This window comes from Paroedura picta, chromosome 15 (genome assembly GCF_049243985.1).
Source record: "Paroedura picta isolate Pp20150507F chromosome 15, Ppicta_v3.0, whole genome shotgun sequence".
Classification (NCBI taxonomy): domain Eukaryota; kingdom Metazoa; phylum Chordata; class Lepidosauria; order Squamata; family Gekkonidae; genus Paroedura; species Paroedura picta.
The window spans coordinates 10,537,799-10,562,803 of NC_135383.1; the positions used below are offsets into that span (position 1 = coordinate 10,537,799).

At 51.6% G+C, this 25,005-nt stretch overlaps 2 protein-coding genes across 2 annotated transcripts in view; one reads left to right on the top strand and one right to left on the bottom strand.

Annotated features, from left to right (window-relative positions):
• The window catches only part of MLXIPL (MLX interacting protein like), a 32,095-nt gene extending 22,352 nt beyond the window's left edge, over positions 1-9,743 (bottom strand). The window contains exons 1-3 of the mRNA XM_077311280.1: positions 9,559-9,743; positions 7,082-7,788; positions 207-313 (exon numbers count right to left, since the gene is read on the bottom strand). Of these exons, the coding sequence (XP_077167395.1) occupies positions 207-313; positions 7,082-7,377 (403 nt within the window). The 5' untranslated portion in view covers positions 7,378-7,788; positions 9,559-9,743. The remainder of the gene's footprint in view (positions 1-206; positions 314-7,081; positions 7,789-9,558) is intronic.
• Positions 9,744-13,434: 3,691 nt separating this feature from the next.
• STX1A (syntaxin 1A) overlaps positions 13,435-25,005 on the top strand; it is a 44,156-nt gene continuing 32,585 nt past the window's right edge. The window contains exon 1 of the mRNA XM_077312749.1: positions 13,435-13,585. Within this exon, the coding sequence (XP_077168864.1) occupies positions 13,556-13,585 (30 nt within the window). The 5' untranslated portion in view covers positions 13,435-13,555. The remainder of the gene's footprint in view (positions 13,586-25,005) is intronic.

A 25,005-nucleotide genomic window follows, 5' to 3' on the forward strand; every position in this document is an offset into this window, starting at 1 on the left:
GGATCCTGGGCGTTTTTAAAAGGCAGACATCCAGATTTCAGAACCAAAATGGGAAAGGGAGAAATTCTGAGGTTTGGGATTACAATGTTGAAGCTACCACCAGCTTTTGGTTCTATGTGCAAACGAAAATCTGCCTGCTGGGATTGTCAAAGCTGGCAGGGAAGGAATGTAACCTCTAACCCACCCCGGCCAGGCCCAGAACTTACATTGGATATACCAGGCTCTCCAAATGGCATTGTTGAGCCGGATTTTGTCCCGGCAGAGCAGACGCAGGCCCTTGAAATTCTTCCACTTGGGGGAGACCAGATTGTCACTGAAAAAAAACAAAAAATAAGAGGGGGGAAATAAGGTGGCAGGTGGCAAGGGAGGGGCTGTGGAAGAAGTGGGAAAAACTGAGTGGAAGTGGAAAAACTGAGTTGCCATCACCCCCCTTCCCACCCCCCCCATCCCCAGAAAGATTCCTGTATCTTTTAATAGCTGTATCTTTTAATAGCTCAATCTCGCACCACTTCTTTTAGTTGTCTAATGCTCTGGCCAGTGTCCATATAGATCATATCTAACCACCATGTTCAGGTTTCCTTTTGCAACTGACCCGTCCTAGCAGAATTGCTCTCTCCATCGCGTTGGATTGCAGGATATAGCTGAGGTTTCATGATTTTGCCTGCCAGGGACATTTCACTTATTGTTGTTATGTGCGAAGTCGTGTCCGACCCATCACGACCCCATGGACAATGATCCTCCAGGCCTTCCTGTCCTCTACCATTCCCTGTAGTCCATTTAAGTTTTCACTTGTAAGGAAGGCATATTCATGAAGAAAAAGCTTCAAAACACCCCACAACGCTACCTAAATGCAGAGTTGTACAAAGCTGGTCCAGATTTGCCAAATCCAGGTTCGGAAAATTCCTGGAGATCCAGAAATCAGAGGCTGGGGTGGTTAGGATGGAGGATGGAGGATGGAGAGGGGATAAAGTTGAGTGGGGATGTAATGCCCTCCAAGTAGCCATTTTCTCCTGGGGAACTGATCTCTGCAGTCTGCACACCTGTTGCTATTCTGGGAGAATTCCAGGCCCCACCTGGCGGTTGGCAACCCTAAAAGCCACACATAAAAGAATCTCAAAGCAGGTCTCCCAGCTCGAGGGCCAGCTCTCTGTTCAGGGACTGCCTTGATAAAAACATCCTTTAGAACATCTGTCCGAAGGAGCGTATTCATCTCAGGCATCGTTAACCAGCTCTGAGGCTGCCTTTCCATTCTGTCACCAGGGAGCCGGAGAGAGCTGACCGGCTGTTTGCTTTGCATTGCTGCAGCAGCGGCGTGATCAGGCCTGTGCCCATTTCACTAATCTTTGTGTACAGACCCACACTCAGACCTGTCCCCCCCCCCTCGTCTTTTGGATGGGAAAGCTAGTAAACACCAGCTGGGGTGGAAAGTCCTGGAAAACAGAGTTTTGTCTCTGTCGCAGGCCCTGTCGGGACTCTCTGAATTTCGCAGGGCCTGCAAAACGGAGCTCTTCTGCCAGGCATCGGTTGAGGCCAGGTGGAATCCCTGGGGTATTAGATACCCTCCCCTCCCTCCACGCTCCTACTTGTTAGGGGGCTGTTTCCATCTCCCAGCCGTTACATATAAAGATCCATGCCCGGGATATGGGGAGCAATTTTTAAAATTCCGCCATCATTGTATTTATATTTTATTGTTTTACTGTTTTGGGGGAGAATTTTTTTATTGATACTGTTTGTGAACTGCTGCGAGCGGTAAATAAATAAATAAATAAATAAATAAATAAATAAATAAATAAATACATACATACATACATACATACATACATACATACATACATACTCCAGGTGGAGCCTGGAGATCTCCAGACAACATAAGCCTTCGGGGAGGGCGGTATATAAATCTAAATAAATAAATAAATAAATAACCCCCTGGAGGCAAGGGCTGCTTTGAAGGGCGGATTTTAAGGCTCTGTACCCCACTGAGGTCCCTCCAGACCCCAGTCTCTAAATGTTTCTCTGCCCAGAGCCGGCAAACCTAGCCCCCGCCTCCCAGCGCACTGGGCTTTCAACACAGCTCACAACTCAGTCAAAACACCCTCCTGTAAAACCAAACAAACACACGCAAACACACGCAAACACACAGCCTGCAAACCCGGGCGCGGAAACCAGCAGAGATAAAGAGCTGCCAAAGTGAACGCAACGGCGAATATTATTGACCAAGGAAAGGGGGGAGGGACCGGGGCAGTTTTCACCCCACAGTCAGCGAAGGAGAGCCTGGCAAAAGTGCCCAGAGGGCAACTCAGAACGCAGCGGAAGAGGGGCAAGAAGACCCCTCTGGGGGGATTTGGACTCGTCTCCCGGACCCAGGGCAAACACGCCGCCGGTGCCAAGTGGGCGCGCCAAGAGGGGGGCGGGCCTTTCCAGGCCCCTCGCCAGCCTCGCGGCGGGCCAAGATTACGCAGCTGCCGCAGGCTGGGGCCAGAGACGCGCTCCCTGCCGAAAAACACCCGGCGCCGTTTCAGGATGCCGTGCGAGAGAAGCGTGGGCCGAGGCGCGCAACCAATCGGAGCCGGCCGTGCAGGGGAGCGCCCTGGGCTCGTCCCCCCGGCCTCTTTGCGCGTGGCCTTGGCTTCCCCGTTGATGCTTCTGATAGCTGCAGCGCCCTTTACTGGCTGCAGGGAACTGTAGCGTTGCCTTCGGAGGAGCCTGCCTTCCTCCACACACCTTTCTGCACAGGTCGCTGTACTGTGGGAAAGTCCAGTTTGGAAGGAGGGATGCCAGCTTCCAGGTGGGGCCTGGAGATCCCCTGGAATTAGACCTCACCTTTAGACTGCAGAGATCAATTCCCCCTGCAGAAAATGGATACTTTAGAACAGGGGTAGTCAAACGGCGGCCCTCCAGATTTCCATGGACTACAATTCCCATAGCGAACGGTGGCAGGACCTCATGGGAATTGTAATCCATGGACTACAATCTGGAGGGCTGCAGTTTGACTACCCCTGCTTTAGAAGGCGGGCTTGTATGGTCTTGTACCCCACGAGAGATGCCAGCCCCCAGGTGAGACCTGGGGATCCCCTGGAATCACAGCTCACCTCCAGACTATGGAGATCAGTTCCCCCGGAAAAATTGGCAGTTTGGAGGCTGGATTTGATGGCATTGCGGCCCCATCCTCCCCCCATCCTCTCTATCTAGCTTTCAAAATATTCCTTAACCCGTGGTGCATATTTAAGCGCCTGCAACAGTGGCCCAATTAGAGCCTGGCCTTCTAAAGTGAGAAGTACAGAGGCTAGCACTGGGAGAGGGGAAAGCACTCTGCACGTGCTTAGAAGCCCACAGAATCAAAGCAAGCCAAACCCCATGCTTGAAAGAGCCAAAAGCGTATTTGCTTGAACATCCAGGCAGCTCAAGGCTGCCCTTTGCTCCCAGTCGCTGCTGCTGGGAAAGCCAAACTCCTCCCTCTGAGATCTTGCCAACGGGAGAGACATACTCCAGGCTCTACTGGACACAAGGCAAGTTAAAGTTTGAGCTCAGTGGCACCTTTAAGGAAAGCCGGGTTTTTTTGTTCCCTGCTTTTTACTACCCGGCTTACATTCGCCTTCCCTTTCCTCTCCCCACAACGGACACCCTGTGAGATGGGTGAGGCTGAGAAAGCCCTATTACTGAAGAAGAAGAAGAGTTTTTTTCTTATATGCCACTTTTTTCTACCCAAAGGAGTTTCCAAGTGGCCCTCTCCCCTCAACAGACACCCTGTGAGGTGGGTGAGGCGGAAAGAACCCTGATATTACTGAAGAAGAAGAAGAGTTCTTTCTTATATGCCACTTTTTTCTACCCAAAGGAGTTTCCAAGTGGCTTACAGTCACCTTCCCTTCCCACTCCCCTCAACAGACACCCTGTGAGGTGGGTGAGGCGGAGAGAGCCCTGATATCACTGCTCGGTCAGAACAGCTTTATCAGTGCCATGGCAAGCCCAAGATCACCCAGTTGATTGCATGTGGGGGAGGAGTGGGGAATCAAACCCGGCTCGCCAGATTAGAAGTCCGCGCTCCTAACCACGACACCAAGCTGGCGCCAGGTGCCCATGCAGTGTAGGGGTTCCAGGGGTTCTTTCCTTCGCAATCCAGAGGCTAATTCACTGCCAAAGTGGCACCAAGGTCTAGCTCAAGATTTTGGGGGGCTCAAAGAAAGAACATCCGAATGGAAGATCCTTTATTTGAGCAAAAGCACAATTCTCATTGTTAATGATGCTGGGGATGCTTGGAAGTGGATTTCTCCCAGTGAAGTCGCAGAAGCTAGAAGGAAGGCCAAATAACGCTGCCAGCGTTTGTGGGAGGTTGGGCCTTCCATAGCCCTATCCTAGAAATACCAAACCCTGGAAGAAATAAAGCTCATTCTTCTAAAATAACAGCAGCTAAGCAGATGTTTCCAGAGACCCACAGATAGGCCATAAATTCCCCATTTGCCTCTATCACTCGGGAGCCATGAGTTAGGCACGTACTGGTTTTTAACATGATGGCTTCCATTTATTTGCATCCTTGGATTGCACATTCAGACTACAGGGACATTTCAGGCATACCCGGTAGTTAGAACATGAGAGGACTGGCAGCCATCTAGCAGGGGGATGACCACAGTGTTACCAACCTCTAGGGGCCATTTCGCACGGGGATCTTTGTTGCAAATTGTTTGCGGAATGAAAAATCGCCATTTAAAATAGTGGAATTCGTCGTTTTGCACACCTGGCTTTGTAGTGGAATCAGTTGCGTTTTTTAGCGTTTCCCACAGGCTTCCGGTCTCGGCAGAAATCGCTAGAAAGGAAGCGCTATTGCCAAGCTCGTCCCGCCCCTGGCCGTCAAGCAGCCAATGGGCAGCCGTTAGCATGCTCCCAAACAGCCGCTTTCCCTTTAAGAAAGGTTTTTTTTAAAAAAAAACAGACCCATAGCAACGAATCTGTGTAGATTCGTTGCTACGGAGAGACCCATCCAGCTGCCTAATGTGAGCTGTCGTTTGATTGTATGATCGTTTGCACGCTGCCTCGAGTGATAAAAAAAATTTCCCCCCCCCCTTCTCACGGGCTCGATTTTCGGCTGAATTTATGTGTAAAAAATAAAGGGACTTTATTTCAGCAAACGGGCTTTTAAGTGGTTTGTGCTTAGTGACTAAAGGTGAAGGACTGAAGCCAGGGAAGCCTCTAAACAGAAAGAGGCTCGCCGGTGCGTTTATCCCCGCTCGCTCGGAGAAAAAAAAATGGCGATCGCTTCGCCGGAAGTTTGGAGGAGAGAGCCAGGGGGAGGGACTTTGAAGAACCAGCAACAATGGTAACGCACAGGTCTTTAGCGCTAGTGTTGCAGATTGGTTGCAGGAGTGTATCGCTATCCGGAGGGTGAATCCACTTTTCTGGATTCCCCTGAAAGCGCCACAATGAAGCGCTTTTGGCGGGTCGGTTTCAGGATTGTTGCAGATTGTCTACGACGTTGTGGGTTATGGCAAATTAGTAGCGTTTCCAATTAGCAACCATTGTGCTATTTTGAAGCCGTGCGAAATGGCCCTAGGTATCCACTAGAACAGGGGTAATCAACCTGTGGTCCTCCAGATGTTCATGGACTACAATTCCCATGAGTCCCTGCGACCACAATTCCCATGAGCCCCTGCGAATGGGAATTGTAGTCCATGGACATCTGGAGGACCACAGGTTGACTACCCCTGCACTAGAGATCTACCGCTCTTACAATTGATCTCCAAATGACCAAGATCAATTAGTCCCCCTGGAGACAGAGGCTGCTTTGGAGGGTGGGCTCCGGCATTATAACCCACTGAGGTTCTTCCCTGTCCAAAATTAGCCTCCCTCACAAAATCTCCAGGTATGTTTCAACCAGACCTGAAAACTCTAGATCAGGGATAGTCAACCTTTGGTCCTCCAGATTTCCATGGACTACAATTCCCAGGAGCCCGTGCCAGCATTTTCTGGCAGGGATTCATGGGAATTGTAGGCCATGAACATCTGGAGGACCACAGGTTGACTACCCCTGTTCTAGATGACACCTCCCATCTCTCCTGAACACCTGTATTAATTATCCTAAACGATATGCAATAAGCTGCCCATGTGGATTAACATGAGCAATATCTGTAGGCCACTGTGTGGTCCAAAATACCAAAGTAGGTTTGACTTCAGTCAAAACAAAAATCTCCAGGATGACCAGTTCAAAATCCTCAGCAGTGGGAGGGAACTGAGTTTAGTACGAGGGCAGTGGGGGCTTAAACCGGGCCTCCGTGCATCCTAGCGTACACACCTGAGAGATGGGAGGGTTATTTAAGCATCCAAACCTGGGAGGCTGGCAAATCAGAGGGGGGCTCCGCTGTATGGCCAGGGACTGGTTGTCCTGTGTGTGTGCTGGTTGCAACACCACGGGGAGGAATCCAGCCACCGGCCTCAACTCTTGTGAAAGCAAAGTTCCCGCACAGATGATCCCCAGAGTCTAGCTCTGGTGGAGAATGGCCATCACCTTTGCCCCCTACTTGTGGGCTCCCTGGGGGAGCATTTGGCTGGCCACTGCTGGGCCGGAGAGAGCCAAGATCAAGCCAATCCAGCAGAGATTTCCTCATAAAAACAGGCCGCAGACGTTAGTTGTGAGCTGGGCACATGAAGGGACATGGAAAAGGCCTGTTTAAGGACAGACGCTGCGAGTAACCCTTTGTGGGGAGAGGGAAACTCACTCGGGAAGTCACTCTTTGGCAGATCTGGATGGTATTCTGGATCCCATGCTGGCTGTGCATTCCAACCTTTCCCCTACTTCGGACTTTGCAAAGGGCCAAAAGGGAGGCAATGAAAGCAGGAACTTGGTTAAAGAGTACACGGGACAGGTGTGCCCACGCTGGAACAGACCCGCTCAATCAGTCCCTGCAGAAGCTTTGTTTTCTCCGGACGCTTTCCTCTGTGATCAGCCAAGCCCTGGATCCCTGTCTCAGCTTTTTCTCTTCCGGAGAGAGCAGCCTCGAAGCTACCTAAGAGAAAAGCATGCCGGACTGGGGGTGCCATTCGACCCAAAGGTGAGAAGGGACAGCGGCAGCTGGAGAGAGGGCGATGGACTCACCTGTATGCCAAGGTCATGCACTCAAAGAGCCGCGTGATGGTGGGGTCGATGCTTCGGGGATCAGGGAGCTCCGGTTCGGTCCCATGGTGGCGCCGACGGGGCACCGAGTCACTGTGTGGGGAGGACACCATGAAATGCCCACTATGGATCACTTGGCATCTGGCTTCAGAGCCAGCATTGGGCCTGGGGTCGCTGGAGACCGGGCCGTCGGAATCCGAATCCGAGTCAGAGACTGGGGTCGGACCCATCTGTGGTTCCAGGTAAGCTCCCGGTAAGCCAGGCTGGGTGGCCGTCATGGTGGGCAAACGCAGATGAGGCCAAGGGGGTCTCCTAGCGGTCCCTCTGTCAGTGCGTCCGCAGGACTGGCGTTGATTTCGACATCTGTGTACCTTGCTGCACCACACCTTAGTTAGCAGGGCCTGGCTCAGCCACGCCTTCTGCTCCCAGCCAGTCGCCTGCTCCAAACCTTCTAACAGCGCCCCTGCAGCTGCATTTATAGAGAAACTGGATGTGGCCACACCCCCGAGGGAGGGCGCAAGACTTTGGTGGAGAGGGAGTTAACTCCTTGTTTTCCAAGGCACAACAGGACAGGATATTGCCAGCTTTCAAACTAGCATATTGGCAGCTTTCACACTAGTTCCTGTAGCTGTGCTCCATCCAAGCGAGATGAACGGCTGCCGTTCCAAGTGACCGTCTTGATGTCCCTGCTGTGAAAAAAGAAAAAATCACCTGATGATTACCTGCAACTTGAGAAGCTACTGCCAAAGACCACCGAGCAAGCTGGACCTGTTTTGAGCCCTGGAGCTCTGCTCCTTCTGTCCCCTCTTGTCCTTGCAGACCCTCTCCCCAGCACCCCTGCCCCTGAGCTGGCCAAACAGACTTTGTTTGCCTTGACTGGAGCTGCTGGGAGCGTGTTGGACGGAGAATTATACTGTTTGTTTACCCAGCACTAATGTACCCCCCCCCCACCTCCAGAGCATTTCCAAGCAAGCAAACAAAGATTAAGAGACAAAAATATAAGCGAGATTATAGCAACGCTGCATGAGCTGACGCGGAGAAAACATCTGACTGGCCTCCGGGGGTGAAAAACACAACAGAAGGAGCAAATGGGGATCCTTCCAGCCTTCCAGTATGAAGTAAGGCCACAGAGAGTGGGTATCCCCGGAGAGATTTGCCAGGCAGAATCAGAGGTGTCTTCTGAAGCAGGAATTGCACAGCCCACCTTGAAGGGGCGTTTTGTGGGCAAACGTGGGGTACAGGTTTAAGACACAAGGCATATGCTCCTGAAACAATATTTCAGGAGCTGGCAGGCACGCACCGAAAGCAAAAGTGAGGTTCCAGTGACTCAAGGAAAGACTGGACAAAATAGTTAGGAGGAAGGGGAGTTCTTTCTTCCCAGGCCCCAGATTGTCCTCGTCACTCTCCTCCTAATTTTGTTCGGGTCCTTTTTGCAGTGAGGCCTCCAGAATGGCACATGGTACTCCGGGTGTAAGCTGCTATGGGTCCTCTTTTCGCATGAGAGGGGAAGACAGGGTATCACAAATGAAATAAATTACATTTTTAAAAAATTGACTTTATAGTTTGCGTTGCTACCATTCCAAGCACCTTACAAACAGACAATCCATTAAGCTAAATCACAAGTCACAGCTGACCTGTAGGGATTTCAAGGCAAGGGGGTTCCGAGGTGACCTGCTATGGCTTGCCTCCCTGTCATGAGCATGGACCCAGGTTGGACCCTGCTTAGCTTCCATGTCTGGATGAGATCGGTTTAGCCTGGGCTGTCCAGACTGAAAGAGCCAGCTGGGTGTGGTTAGGAGTGTGGACTTCTAATCTGGCAAGCCGGGTTTGATTCCATGTCCCCCGACATGCAGCCAGCTGGGTGACCTTGGGCTTGCCACAGCACTGATAGAGCTGTTCTGACCGAGCAGGAATATCAGGGCTCTCTGAGCCTCACCCACCTCACAGGGTGTCTGTTGGGGGAGAGGAAAGGGAAGGTGACTGTAAGCCACTTTGAGACTCATCCGGGTAGAGAAAAGTGGCATATAAGAACAAACTCTTCTTCTTCTTTAGTAATATCAGGGCTCTCTCAGTCTCACCCATCTCACCGGGTGCCTGTTGTGGGGAGAGGAAAAAGAAGGTGAATGTAAGCCGCTTTGAGACTCCTTCGGGTAGAGAAAAGCGGCATATAAGAACCAACTCTTCTTCTAAAACAAGATTTAAACAGACAAAAAAACAACAAAAAACCAAAACAAAACCATACTTGATCAATCACTCAGCCCTGCAAAACAATAGCAGTTGAAAGATGTATAGTGCAGGGGGTTGGATTAGATGACCCACGATGTCCCTTCCAACTCTATTATTCTATGATTCTAGGATTATCACCCCCTCCCTGGGGAAGGGGGACTCTGTGCCTCCATGACCAGCAGCAGACATTAAAGACACGAGGCTCTTATTTTCACAGGGGGCGAGGAATTCACCTGTTGAATTTACGCCCGCCAGGCTAAGGCTCAGACTCTCTGCCCGTGTTTTGTTCCTCCGGACAGCCACTAGAAATCAGTCCCCCCCACCTGGTCGGTGCCAAGCCGGCTGTGTCGCTGAGGCACCGCTGGTGAGGAGGCAGAGAGGGCACCTAGGGCAGAAGCAGCCAGATGGCAGGCAGAGGCACAAAGGATCGAGGGGCGGGCCAGCCCTCTGGAGCAGCTGTGGGTGTGATGTCAAAGGGAGCTGCGGCAGCTCTGTCAGGAAAACACAATGGCCCTGTCACCCTGGTGAGGGCAAGCGCCAAAGAGGCCTTCCCGGGCAGGACACGCACTGCACACTGCAGCTATCATTATGCGCTCGGTTGCCATGGCAGCCCACGTAGCGAGGCCCCCGGCGAGACCTCGGGGTGCGTCAGCAGGATGCGGGAGGGTTGACTTGGCACAGAGCAGGCTCCAGAAGACGACCTCGGCACTGTGGCTGTGTGCCCCTCCCTGCCTTGTGTCCGTCCCCCCCCAAAATGTGGAGGTGTCAGGCACAAAGGGGGGGAGGGGGACACAGTTCCGTGCCTCCAGGGGTTCGTTTCTGTGGGGCATCTCTATGCCACCTCTCCAGGCCTCCCCGGGACAGGGAAACGTTATCGAGCAAGCAAGAAAACCAAACGGAGTCTGGAGGAACAAACCGTGAGGCTGGAAATGAACCAATAAAACCAGCCCGGTCAATAAAATGAAGAATGGAGACCAAGTCGATAAAAATGCGGCAATCAAAAGGACAAACGCTCTCCAGTGGCCGTTAAGGCCGTGGCAGCAAGGCAGGCTTCCGTGCCGAAGTAGCCGCCAGTCCTGAGGCTTGAAGGAGCGAATGGTTGATTCTTTCCTTTATGATGCTATTTCTATCAAAAGGGAGGAGGCACTGCCCATATTTTCTGCCTCATTCATTGCAGTGTGCAGGGCTGTACTTCATTTTACGTGGGAATTCCATACGTGGCACTCCCAAGGCAACTGGCCCTAAACTACAACTGTAAGGAGGAAAGATATGTTGTCGTCTTGGGGTTCAGATGTCCTCTTTGTTCAGGTTTTGAAAAATCCTGCTGCTTTAAGACCATAACAGTACAACTGTAAATAAGGCAGCAGAATGTGAGGTCCAAATAGACGCAGTTCTGTTCCAGGACAGTTAGAACCACTGCAGAGCCCTATAAAGAGCATCCTGCATATGGGCAGGTATTATAATATTTCTGTATAAATAATTGAGCGCCTGATGTGATAACATAGTGGTTAAAATGCTGGGCTAGGCTCTGAGGGAAGCAGATTTGATTTTACACTCTGCTGTGAAAGCTCCCTAGGGGACCTTGGCCCAGTGGCTCTCTTGTGGCCTTGTCTACCTCATATAGTTTCTGTCGTAAGGATAAAGGCAGGAAGAGGCATTGGCACTGTAAGCTGCCGGTGGAGCCCCCACGAGGATGAAAAGTGTAATATAAATCTAATTAGCAATATAATATAAAAACTATGAAAGACAGCACGGTAGGAGGAGGAAAGAGTATGCACAATGCAGGTCTCTGCTTGCTTGCTCTGCTGGGCTGGAAAACAAACAGCGGGGGGGGGGCATTTTTGATCAGAGAAAACGTGTACAACCTCATGCTCTCTTAGATCCAAATACAAGTTCAGTGTTCTGGACTACAGGGTCATTGGGCCTGACTACGAGCCATAGAAAAAGACCTCAAAGTCAACACAGGTCTCTTGTTGCAAGAAAGTGATAGTTGGAAATGCAAAAACCCTGGTGCCAACACAGAGATGTTGGGTCAAGAAAAGGCCCATTTCAAGACAAACGGTTTTACAATTAAATTGAGTGCATCATGATGGCATCCAGAGCCTACCATGCAGGACAGTCCTTCTTAGCAGTGCTAATAACTATCCGGGGATGTATAATCTTGTTTTATGGCATCAGTAGGAAGGGAAGCCATCTTCTTCTGCCTGGATAGTATAGGTTGCTAAAATTGAGTCCACTGGAATGACAGAAGCCTCCCTGGCAGAGCTGTTTCAAGGGCAGAAGACGAAAGAACTGCAGACCTCTTTGAAGGAGTGGGATGTGAGCCGAAGGTGTGCTATCATGAACAAAGGAGAGGTTCTTCTAAGCCAGCCTGACTCACTTGCTACCTTTTCTTTAGTCAGCAGGTGGCAGAATCTCTTCCTAATAATCCTTCCCAAGTCTGCTTTCTAAAAGAAGAGCAGTCCTGTTTTAGCTACTCCCATCTTTTCAGATCTCAGAAGCTAAGTGGCGTTGGCCCTCCTTAGTATTTGGATGGGAGACCACGACCAAGGAAGCCCAGTGTCTGTTCCGAGGAAGGCAATGGCCAGCTACCTTGGTTAGTCTCCCCAGGTAGGCAGATAATTGATGGCACTTGACACACACATGTGCAGCCCTTGTGGTCTATTAAATGGCAAAGCAAAACAGAAGTCCAGCAGCAAATTAGAACTACCAATGTATATTTCTAGCATGTTTTTTTTTTTTTTGTCAAGCGGAGCTTATTTCTTCAGATGCAGCCTGGATTTGAAATTCGGCCATGTGTTGAGTTGTCAGCTTTTCGTGGTGCTTTTAACAGCCGCCTGAGAGGCAGGCCATAGCAAACGATCAGGTTTATCTTTGGGCCCTGGGGAGAAAAAGAAAAAAGAAAAAAACAATGAGATTATTTCGGTTCCTGACACTGCGGTTAAAGGCACAACAGCAGGATTAAATGAGGCAAAACTGGTCACTTTATCATGGATCCTGATTTTTTTCATCCACCAGCAAACTCCCTTCTGGGGGGGGGCTCCCCATAACTAGTCTCCCAATTTGTTATGTCTTACTCAAGAAAGCCTCCCTTCCTAGCTTAAGGATCCATTTATCATGTCAACAAGATTAAACGGCTTAAAATAACACATCTGCTTGCTGTCCACGCTTCTATAGGCTTCCGTCTCCAGCAACAAGTTCTCTCACAGCAGAAGTCTTCAAGATGGTGGACCCCTGTGGAATTCCGACACAAGGCGGTGGGGGCAACCACAAAATGGCCGCCCCAGGAGGCTCAGCCAACCACAATGGCAGAAGAAGAAGAAGCTGAAATGCATCGATCAAGAGGAACAAATATTTTAAAAGGTACTGGGGAAGAGGAGCCAGAGAAAGAATAAAACCAACTCTGTAGAGCAGCCTTTTGCAACCTTTGGGCGGTGAAGAAGCCCAAGAAATATATTCCCAGGCTTGGAGCAGCCCCGGAAGTGATGTCAGCCAGCGGCACCTCCCTGCCACGCCCACCAGAAGTGACATCACGACCCACACCCTTTGCCGTTCACTCCTCCCCCATAAATGTTTAACCAATTTAAAAAACATGTTTAAAAACGAATGAACTCCCAGCCATTGGGGAAACCAGAAAGTCTGGTTTAGGGGTTCAGAAAAACCAGCACCTTGGACAGAGCTTTTCTGAGCAAGCCTGGCGTTCCTTCCTGTTCCTTGAAGAACCGATGGAGAGAATTACCGTGACCGACACGGCATTTGTTTTCAAATAACTACCGGCCCCTCCCCAGAGATTAGTCTATACAGCAGCTCCGGGGGGGGGGGAATACCCCCCCCGAGGCCCATGAGCGCTGCTGTCTCTTGTGGCCTTCCTAGACGGGCCTAACCACCAGGATAAAGCGAGCCTCATGGTTCATGCAGAGAGCCAGGACGTGTCCTGTCCGACGGGTGCCTCTGAGCGTGCCACGAGTGCAAACTGGCGATTACCGCCCGGCTGGGGGCAAGGTTCTCCCGGCAGCGAGCGTGGAGCCCCGGGAACCCTTTGCAAACGGACAGGGCCCTGGGGGCGCCTCCGGGGCCGTCGGGCGAGCGAGGAGGAGGCCTCCGACTGCCGCCCTCCCTCCGACTCCAGCGCATGTGCCGCCGCATCCCGCCTCCTTCTCCTCGCAGCTCCTCCCTTGATCGCGGCCGCCGGAGAGGCAGGAAGGCGAGCCGGCCGCGCCAGCCGCAGCGATGAAGGACCGGACGCAGGAGCTGCGCACGGTGAGTCCCGCACCGACGGACGGACGGACGGACGGACGCCCCGTCTGGGCTAGGGGCTCGAGGCGCCACCGGCTTCCTTTTTTAGGGAGGGAGTTTTAAGGAGGGAGCCAAGACCAGGGGAGGCTGCATCCCTTGCAAGAGAAGGAGGGGCCCCAGGGTGGTGCCTCCCTCCAGCGGAGGGGCGGGCGCGCCGTCGATGGGGGCAAAAGGGCTCAAGGGGGTGCAAGGGATGGCGGTGGGGTGGGGAGAGGCAACTGGCCCGGGATGGCCACCAGCCCCTTAGAGCCGTTTCTATGCGGAGACGAAGGGAAGGGGCAAAGGAAGGGGGGGGGGTCGCTGCGTTCACCCCTGGGGCGTTTGTGGGAGCAGGAAGGAGTGGGGTGAAGACTGAAGAACCGACGGTTGGGGTGTGTGGAAAGATTATAGTGCCCCCTCCCCGTTCTGTTTCCTTGGTGGTGCCCTGTTGCTTTTTTTTTTGGGGGGGGAGGGTTGGTTCAGAAGCTTTTGCTCCTGGGGAGGCATGGAGATTTTTTTTTTGGAAAAAAAAGAAAAGATGAGGGGTGAATTTGGGGTGCTACCCCCCCAAACGGTGGAGAGAACTGGAATGAGGCAAATTACTGTACAGACCCCCCCCCCGCCGCCCCGCAGGCATGGAGCTGGTTATTGATTGACTTATTTAGCATATGGCAGGTGTGTAATACAGGCAGGCAATCCTGAGACACTCCGGCTGCCACGCAAGAGATATTCCGAGGTGGTTTGCCATGGCCTGACCCTGCGTCATTGCTCTCCCAAATCCTTAGCTTCCCAGCTCTGGCAGGAGATCCCAGTCGGGTTCACAGAGCTCATCCCAGGAGGTGGATTGCTTTGGAGAAGCGCCTGAGGGATCCCGAGAGAGATTGCCGTGAAAAACCTGGTGGGTGGGAGAGCAAAAAACCAGGATTCCCCTGAATCACCATGTTCCAGTTAAAGAAGAAGAGTCGGGTTTTATACCCCGTTTCCCCCTAGCCAAAGGAGTCTCCAAGCGCCTTCTCTTCTTCTCCTCACAACAGACACCCTGTGAGGTAGGTGGGGCGGAGGGAGCTCTGACAGAACTGCTCTGTGAGAACAGCTCTAACAGGACTGGCTGCATTTGGAGGAGGAGCGGGGAATCAAGCCCCGGATTAGAGGCCCCCATTCTCAACCACTACACCATGGCAGGCTGAGGTGCTGTGTCTGGACCCCTTGCATGGGAGAGCAATGTCCTTTGGTGTGAGATGACTGCTATGCGGGGCCTCTGCCATGAAGCCGGCATTCCCCCTCCCTGGAGGTCAGCCCTAGGACAGAACAGAGGGGTGTGCCTCTAGGCAGGCACAGGGTGTGCCCCTTATAAACCTGGGGATCGGGTGTTGGGCCGTGTTTTGATGCTCAGGGCCACCAAAGAGCCCGAGGCAAAAGACTTGCTTCATTTCACTTACATTCAGATCAAACGTCATTCGGGACGCGAGGTTATTTTTGTTGCCTTTCAAAGAGCCGCACCAAAATCTGACTTTGCGACGACTGAACACAGAGCTTCCTTTGCATTTGGGCTGCGTTCTGGGACCCGTCTGGAGGTGAAATTGCAGCTGACTTTCAGTGACCCCAGCAAAGGGCTTTCAAGGCAAGTGAGACGCTGGGGTGGCTAGCCATTGCTTCCCTCTGCAGAGACTTCCTTGGTGGTTTCTCTTCCAAGGACGGACCCTGCTTAGATTCTGGGAGCTGCTCAGGCTGTTCCAAGCCACCCTTCCTCCTCAAGGAAGCATACAGAGCTAAATACATACATACAAAAAAAGCAAGTACCAATCCATTATATTCCATCACAAACCAAATAGCCTAGAGTCCAGGGGTAGTCAAACTGCAGCCCTCCAGACGTCCATGGACTACAATTCCCATGAGCCCTAGCTTGGTGTCGTGGTTAAGAGTGCTGACTTCTAACCGGGTGAGTTGGGCTGGTTTGATTCCCTGCTCCCCCACGCGCAGCCAGCTGGGTGACCTTGGGCTCGCCACAGCACTGATAAAGCTGTTCTGACCGAGCTGTGATATCACGGCTCTCCCAGCCTCACCCACCTCACAGGGTGTCTGTTGTGGGGAGAGGAAAGGGAAAGCGAATGTAAGCCACTTTGAGACATCTTCGGGTAGAGAAAAGCGTGAGAGAACTCTGGCAGAACTGCTCTGTGAGAGCAGCCCTAACAGGACTGTGCCTAGCCGAAGGTCACCCAGCTGGCTGCAAGTAGAGGAGTGGGGAATAGAACCCAAATCTCCAGATTAGAGGCCACGGCTTGTGCACCAAACTAAAGCAAACCTGAATCGATTCCATTTAAATGAAACCCTGCCCATTCTTTGATCACACGATGAGAGGACAGGACTCATTGGAAAAGACAATAATACTAGGAAAAGGTGAAGGCAGGAGTGCAACCAGAAGGCCCAACTTCATTGTCAAGGAAGCAGCGGCCTTCAGTTTGCAAGACCTGAGCGAGGCCGTTGGAAGCCACTTGACAGCATGTAACACACACAATAAAACTCGACTGCCTTTGCAAAAATGTCCTCCTGTACCATTCAGTTTTGCATAGTTTGCAAGAAATAATTTTTATACAACATGTGCTCCATACGTAGAAAGTTCCAGGTTCCATTCTTAGCATTTCCAGTTAAAAATTTTTCTCTGCCTGATGCGGAAGCGTGGTCCCCAGATGGGGAAAATGTGCCAATAATCTGACTCTCCATAGTGTAGCTTAGGTTGTCTGGTGTCGGTGTCACTTGGGGGAAGGGTCTGGTTTCAACTCATTGTTTCCTGTTTTGTGTCCTTCGGGCGGGGCGTGCTTATGAATGAAGCCAAGCCACAAGGCATCCAGGTGACTCGAGCACAGAATTCTTGCCCTTCCTTCCTTCTGCTTTGCTTTCCCAATGGGACCAAACCGTAGACAGGAATGGAAAGATGCGTACACTCAGAGAGTCCCCAGTGGGCTTCAGATGGAAATATGCTGGATGCTGCCCTGACAGGTTTTACATCTTAGGTCAGTGGCATTGTCTGCAAACCTGGCTTTTTTTTCTTTTGCTTGGGATGACCAAGGAGTGAAGCTCTTTGACAGGGATGGGCAAGCATTTCTGCTTGGGTTTGACTTTTAGACCAGGCTTCATCTCCCCTGTGGGCCAGGTGCAATGACGGTGAATGCCAAAGACGGTTTGAAAGATTATTCCTGGCGTTATGCGTCCTCTCCCCACTTTCCTCCCAAGTAAACAGGTTTAGCTGGCTTTTTGTGGCATTTCAAAAAACCTACATGATCTGTTTGGCCAAAAGCAACCGTGCAAGAAGAGAACTATGTCTGGCCATGGGAGGAAGCAAAGCCTTTTCCATCTTCTCTCTAGCAGGCGGGGAGGAATGGGTTCACATTACAGGTGACGGGGATGTCACTCCGGTCTGCCTTTGGCTGCAAGAACATGAACATGACAGGGTCTGTTTAGGTTATTCCGTAAAGAAAATGGCATGTTTTCTTTCATGGTTGATGAGACCGTATGTGTGGGATGGGAGCAGAGGGGAGGGAAAGGCACGGTGCAAACCTCTGGCATGCCAAAGAGATGCTGCTCAGGCCCGGCTCTAATGCTCCATTTGGATGACAGTTCTTGAGAATACCCAAACAGCAGAAACACAGATGCCTTTGGAGGAGAGGCACGTGCTGTTTGGCCCCGCTTTTCCTTCTGAGTAAACAGGCTCTGCCGCTTTTGGAAATGTTAACCATGTATTTACCAGCATGCGCTTCATGCACGGCTGTTCTTCCTCTTTCAAGCTGACTTTTGTTCTTTGGACTTGGCCGAGGGGGTGGCCAACAACTTTTTAAAAAGACGTGTCCTGATTTCTCTGCCCTGATCTGGGTAGGCCAGGCTAGGCCAATCTCATCAAATCTCAGAAGCTAGGCAGGGTGGGCCCTGGTTAGTACTGGGATGGGAAGTCACTGGAAAGCTCCAGGATCACTCCTAATAAACGGTTCACTGAAGGGACCCTGGTTGACAATTGTATTGCTCACGCTTTGAGCCCAAGTGAGAAAGGAAGATTATAAATAACAAAAACTATGAAGGAGGCAAAGGCAATGGCCTCTGCTTGTGTCTTGCTTTGAAAACCCTATGTAGGGACAGATGGCAGGGGATCATGGGAATTGTAGTCCATGGTCCTCTGGAGAGCCACAGTTTGACCACCCTATGGGGTCGCCATAAGCCAGCAGCGATTTGACAAGTTGACGGCATGTTATGCACACACCCTGTGCTTTCCCTCGCTTTCCAAGGGTTTTTCAAAGCTATCAAAGGTGAGTATTAACTAATGCATGCAGAATGTTAATTGGAATAGTTAAATCACAAAGGGAGCAGGTGGGGTGGGGTGGGGTGGGGAGGTGGGGAGCCAGCTTTGAGCCAAGAAAGGGCAGCAGCAATTTTCAAGTCTGGAAACCAAATGAGCAGAAAGCAGAGGTGGGGAGTAGCAACACAAGTCTGAAACTGCAGCAGAAAAATCAGTCAAATGCAGAACGAACCCTGGCACCTAAACACTGGCCAATACGGCCACAGGTTTCAATTAATCCATCAATCAGTCAATCAATCAAGCACTCAGTTGCTTTAATATGATCCAGGATTAACATACAGACAAGCAAACTTACAGACATAACAAAATGCACAGCTGTCATTCACACAACAGATGATAAAAACTATTAATAGCGTATAAATCTATACATAAGAAAACAGCAATAAGATTATTGGGAGCCAGTCCGTTTCTTCTGCCTTGCTGAGCATGCCGCTGCACAATATTTTGCTACCTTAAAAGTAATTTCGGTAAAGCTATCAGCTAGGAGAAATGTTTCGAAGTGGCCTGGGAATTTAGACAGGAATGGCAAAATATCTTGGGTGCAAATATCCTGGTAAAATCAGCAATGGAGGAACACATGTTTGATGGATTCTACCATTCCCCAATGACATGATGGCAACAGGTAAACATCAGGGGGCAGAGAGTTCCACAGGCATGGGGCCACAACAAAGAAGGCACCTGCCTGCCTTTACCTGAGAAAATTAGGCTACCTCTGGAGATGTTTTTGCCAGGTGATTGCAGTTTAGTGGCTGACTTTCTGGACAAACTAGTGGAAGTCCCCATGTGCGAATTACCTTCCCTGTGGTGCATGAAGCTTCCGGAAGATGCCCTTGCAGGTGAGAATTGGGCGGTGCTGGCTGACCTTTGCTGCAAAGTGAGCCTTGCAGAACACTGAATTCCTTCTCTCTAAGGGAACAGACAATGGCCCCTTCGCGTCACTCATGAGCCTACAAAGTCAAAACACAACTCCTCAAGTACCCGCAAAGCAATCTCAAAACCTGCCTTTAGCTATTTCCTGTGTTCCGAGATTTGCTATTAAGTCTGTGTTGGCGCGCGCAATTTCTGCACACAGATGGTCGCTCTGGGGTGCTAATGTGCTCATCCTGGGGTGCGTCTTATAAACAGCTATGTTGTTTACTGCCATGTTGACTGTAAGCTCCTTGGAGGCAGGGGCCCAATCCTGAGGTGTAGATCTCCCGGGATTTCCAACCCTAGACTTGGAGGAAGGCAGCATCGTACATTAGGTTGTTCTCCCCCCTCCCTCCCCTTCCAGATATGTCAAACATTCAATGGCCAGCCATTAGTTCCCATATACTTTTCCGTCTGAGTTACAATGACCCCTGGTGGAGTTCTCCATCTTTGGAAATTTTTAAACAGAGGCTGGAGAGCCATCTGGCGGAAAGGCTGATTCTGTGAAGGTTCAAGGGAGTGGCAGGTGACAGTGGATGAGCGATAGGGGTGAGAGTGTCCTGCATTGCGTGAGGGGTTGGACTAGATGACCCAGGAGGTCCCTTCCAATTCTATGATTCTATGAATGATGAAAATAGATCTTCCCAAGTGTTATTAACTGGTGGACCTCCTTGCCCCAAGGTGGCTTTAAGATGGCAAATTCACAGGGGCTGTCAGTCACTAATTTTCAGCCATAACAGTGAAAAAGAAACTTCCATGTTTGGAGAAGGGTCTACCTCTGAAGTCCAGGGTGGGACCAACGAGATGGCCATTATTCAGCCTGAAGAAAAGGAGGCTGAGAGGGAACATGATAGCCCTCTTTAAGTATTTGAAAGCTTGTCACTTGGAGGAGGGCAGGATGCTGTTTCCCTTGGCTGCAGAGGAGAGGACACGCAGTAATGGGTTTAAACTACAAGTACAACGATATAGGCTAGATACCAGGAGGTGGTGAGCTCCCCCTCACTGGCAGTCTTCAAGCAAAGGTTGGATACACACTTTTCTTGGATGCTTTAGGATGCTTTGGGCTGATCCTGCACTGAGCAGGGAGTTGGACTAGATCAGGGATAGTCAAACTGCGGCCCTCCAGATGTCCATGGACTACAATTCCCAGGAGCCCCTGCCAGCAAACGCTGGCAGGGGCTCCTGGGAATTGTAGTCCATGGACATCTGGAGGGCCACAGTTTGACTACCCCTGGACTAGATGGCCTGTATGGCCCCTTCCAACTCTATGGTTCTATGATTCTATGATTCTATCTTTGCACCTTGCCTGTGGGTTTCTCCAAGGCATCTTCTGGGAACAGGATGGCTGGCTGGGCGTGGCTCTTGCTCCAACCCAGCTGGGCTCTTCGTTGCTTTTAGTGGCCTATACACGAGCGGAGGGAATGCGTCTGCGGCCGCCGCCACCCCCATGCGGCTCAGCGGGCGAGTGCGTTAGTGTGATGGATGTTTGTTTAAAAGAATGAGCAGAGGAGAGATCCAGAAGACCGACCTCCATTGCTTGCAACTCCTCTTTCTCCTGGCTTGGCTCCGTTTCTCCACTCTTCCAGGCTTACTTTCCCAGCAACCTTAACAGCAATCCTTCTCGGGTATTAATATTCCACTTGGCTCAGCCAAGAGAGAGAGAGAGAGAAAGAAGGAGAGAGAGAGAGGCAAAGCTGGCACGGATTGAAGCCGGAAGCAGGCTGCTTGGCCGCATCTTAATGGGCACTCAGGGTTTAACATTTAAAGGCTAATCCCCCGGCTCCTTGGAAGTATTGGACGTGCGGTGAATTCGCACCTGATGCTAAGGGTTGTTCTTTCCTGTGGATCCCACGTCAGCCTTTTGCCCTGAGTTATCAAAGAATGATCGAATCTGGTTGTTGTGTTTGTGGATTTGAGGTCCGAGGCAAGATCCAAGCAGGCGTGTAATTGGCCAATGCGTCGCTAGATCCTGTCTGATGGATCCAATCAGTTTAAACTGAGCCAGTTCGGTGTAGTGGTTAGGTGTGCGGACTTCTTCTCCTTCTCCTTCTCCTTCTCTTTCTCCTTCTTCTTCTTCAACCTAAAACTGACCAAGAGTGCAGACTGGCAGGAAGATCCATTGTTTGCCCTGTGTATATATGTTGGGGGTTTTCTGGGGAGGGGGTGTGTGTGTTAGTACTGTCTTTGCTTGAACCATGCTGAGTTCTAATTAAAGAGCTGATTGAACTCCCAGTGTTCTGGCTTCCTTTGAACCCACAGATTTAACACTGGCGAGGCCTGGTTTCATGGTCTGAAATCTGGCCTAGGAGGGTGTTAAGTATTTGAAAGTGGATGAGGTTGTCCCCAAAAAATCCAGACCTGCAGAAGACGCTAAGAAGTCCAAAAGCACCGGGATTCCGAGGGGACGATATTTCTCTTGGACCTTTCGCCCCTCTTCTTGTGATGCCTCTTGTGGAACTCCTTGTGAAATGGCAGGTGCCCCGTGCAATATCCTGTACGCTACATTGTTTTGCACCTGATGTCACTGTGCATTGGAAACCTGCTCTGGAAATTATTCTGCTAGGCTTGCAAGAGACTGAAGGTGCAAATAGATTTCTGGCACTTTTTGTTTCCCCAAAAATGTGACACTAAGGTACAGAGTTTCGTATGAAAATCCCCAAAGCGATGTCTTCATTTTCTTCCATCGTCTCTTAGGCTAGTGTGTGTGTGTGTGTGAGAGGGGGGGGGGGCACCACCGAATAGCTGCCAACCTGCGCTGACCCCAGCAGGGATCTTTCAAGGCAAGCGCGAAGCAGAGAAGGTTTGCCACGGCTCTCAAACCAAAAGGAAGCGGTTTTCTGTGCCACTGCAGGACAGCTCGGCTCATATTTCCTCTTGGTATCCCCTCCGACCCTTAACCCTGTTGATCCTGGCACATAAGAACACGAGAACTGCCCTGCTGGATCAGACCAAGCTGGCTCCCTCTAGCTGGCTGTCTTCTTTCCCACAGTGGCCACCTGACACCCACACTGGACCACAAACAGGGAGGCAGAGACCAAAGCCTCCCTCTGTTGCTCCCCCCCCCACTAGAACATCGCCTCTGAACATGGAGGTTCCAATTTGCCATCGGGGTTGAGAACTATCAAAGGGCGGGCCCTCTGTGGTTTCACCTAATGATTTCTTAAAGCCATGGAAGTTCCATTGCTCCTTCTGGTGGAAGGGAGTCCCACAGGGTCAGTGATGCGTCCATGTGTGGTGGGTGGAGGCTTCTGGGTTTTCACAGCATTGGAGGCAACCCCATGGCATCCTGAATCCCTCCAGTGGGATGAAATCACCGCTTGAGCAGGTGGTGGAAAAGGTGGATGTGATCTTGGCCTGTATCCACAGAGGCAACCCCTCCTGTGCACCTAATGAAGCATGCGTTGGATCCTAGGAAAGCTCATGCCGGACTGTATTCTGCTCGTATTTCAAGGGCCGCCGGGCTCCTGTTTTATTTTCTCCCCACGTTGGCCCACTATTCACTGTTTCATAAGCCTTCCTCGCCGCCGTACTCTGCAGCGGCCCCCCTCCCCGACCACCATCGGCTTTCTCCAGGCGGAGAAGTTTGTCCTTTGCCGTTGAATATTCAAAATAGGTCAAGTTGCTTGTGATTTCTTTCCCCCTCCTGCGATTTCCAACAGGCAGCGAGCTCCAGGCATCTTCTCTGTCTGCTCCTGATGGCTTTGCGTCTGCCTCCAGCCTCTCTTCCCTCCCACACCTCCTTTCTCGCCCCCTCTCCTTTTGTTTTAAGAGGCGGCTTCAGCGTCCTCGCCTCGGCAGGGACGGCTCTTTTCCTGCCTCGGCGGCAAAGGAAGGGGCTTTCCAGGGCGTTTCCCTTGTCACACGGAATAGATTTCTTTCCTCGGTTGGGCCGCGTGAAGCACAGGAGGGCAGGCAAGGGGCCCACGAACAGGCCTGGGTGCTTTTCAGCCACAAAGCCGCGTATGCTTGAGAAGCCCTTGGCATCTCTCTCTCTCCACCTTCTGCAAGTGACGGAGGTGGCTTGGGTCCGGGAGGAAGCCAGGAAGACCCCTGAGTGATTTCCCCATTCTGTGTTCTGCACAACTCCGTACTGGCAGAGGAAGGACCAACCCAAGAGGGCACCTGTTCTATTGGCTAAAGAGGTTCCTATGCTCCGGGACACTGTGCATGGACACCTTTGGGATTCTGAGGGCAGGGCATGGTCTCCAGCGCAAAGGAGTTCCCATGGGGCACTGGACCCAATCTCAAGAAGTTGGGAGTTTCCAAGCCAAATATTGCCTTATCATAAAGATGGCCAAACTGTGGCTCTCCAGATGTCCACGGACTACAATGACCATGAGCCCCTGCCGGCATGCATGCATGCCGGCAGGGGCTCATGGTCATTGTAGTCTGTACAATGAAAGCCAGCTGCTTCTCAAGGGTTGCAAAAGTGAGTCCCCGTTTGGAGCCTGGGCTGCTGCAGTGAAGTGGAAGAAGGCGAAGAGAGGCTGTTTGCTTTGGGGAAGAAGAAAAGGGCTGGGGAACCCCCACCCCACCTGCGGGCAGCAGGGTGCTCCCCTGAGCCACGCTGGCATGTCCGGAGAGCCTCCTGACACCCCTGCCTCGTTGAGGCCGGTCCCTGCTGTAGGGAGCCAGCCACACTCTCCCCATATCTGACAACACGAGAAAAGAGAAAGCAGAGCTGCAAGAGAGGCAAAGCGGAGCAAGAGATCCCTTCCGTTTAGGAGAAAGGATTACCCGACGATCAGACAGAAGAACATAACCCGCCGGAATATTTTTAAACCACAGAGGCCGGCTTGGCCCCCAAGACCTCCATTTTCATTTCTGAAACAAAAGCGCCAGGGGCCTATCCCCGCCTGGAAGAGCAGGATAGAGCCGGGGTCCGTGTCTTTGCCCCGGAGCCTCTCTTTGCTGTACAGTAGATTGCAGAGTGGCTCGGGATGAGCCCTTCTGTTGTAGCTTCCGGGCCGGCTGCGTGTCGTTCTGTGCGCACCCCAACCGGAGCTTGGAAGAGCAGGCCCAATCCCAGAAGACGGCCACTTGCGGGCTGGGAAGGGCTGAGGGGACGGATGCAGCCGAGCTCCTTGCCTGTACAGCCCGGCCTTCCTTGGAAGACTGGGGGGGCGGTGTTGGTCACGGCTTTTCGTAGCTACCAGTCCCTCCTTTTTCACACACTGTCTTCCACCTCTCATGAGTTGGGGCAGGGGGCTTGCTTGGAAGTCCAAGAGGGTCTGCCTTCCTTTCAGCTTGCTGGTTTTTAGCTAGCTTGCGAGGGAGGTGGAAGCTCCACGCCTGGCTGCCAGCAGCCACCCCCACCCCCCAACAAATTAGCGCCTTGTTGAAGAGCCTGAGATGCACGTGGCATGCAAAATGAGATCAAGCCGATAATTCCAGTGTCTCGGGTTGCTTATCGGTGTGTTACAAACAACCACCAAGGTATACATGCTTGAAAGGAGAAGGGCACCTACCAGCTTGTGTCTTTTGAAGAAATCGCTTGTAGGCAAATTTAGTGTGGGTGGGAAAGGGGGCTCGAAAGGAAGTGAAACTGGGGGGGGGGCTCCGACACTCGAAATCACTCCAGCAATCAGACACAAGCGCGCATCCGCAGATGAAGCCATCCGTGTCTTTCAGGGCTTCTCCCTCGCAGGGTGGTTGTGCAGATAACTTGGGATTGCTCCATCTTCCCCAGGGTGGAACACAGAGGCTGGGTCTCAGAGGGTGGCGTGCGGATGCTCTTCTATTCTTTGCAAGAGTGCCTGAGGACGGCACCTAGCTTCCTAACTTGGTTATCTCCTGGGCTGCAGTCACCAGCAGCTAGCGAATGAGTTGAGGGGTGTTCCTGACTGCTTTCTCCCACTCTGCATCTGTGCTGGGGGCGGGGTGGGGGAAGGAGCAATCCAAGGAAATGCGTCAGCTGGATCCTCCTAATCAATAGAAGATTCAGACTCCTGCGTCCACATGGTGGGGGAAGAGTGCATGCCAAGTGCTCCAGTTTGGTGGAGTGGTTAGGAGTGCGGACTTCTAATCTGGCATGCTGGGTTCGATTCTGCGCTCCCCCACATGCAGCCAGCTGGGTGACCTTGGGCTCGTCACGGCACTGATAAAGCTGTTCTGACCGAGCAGGAATATCAGGGCTCTCTCATCCTCGCCC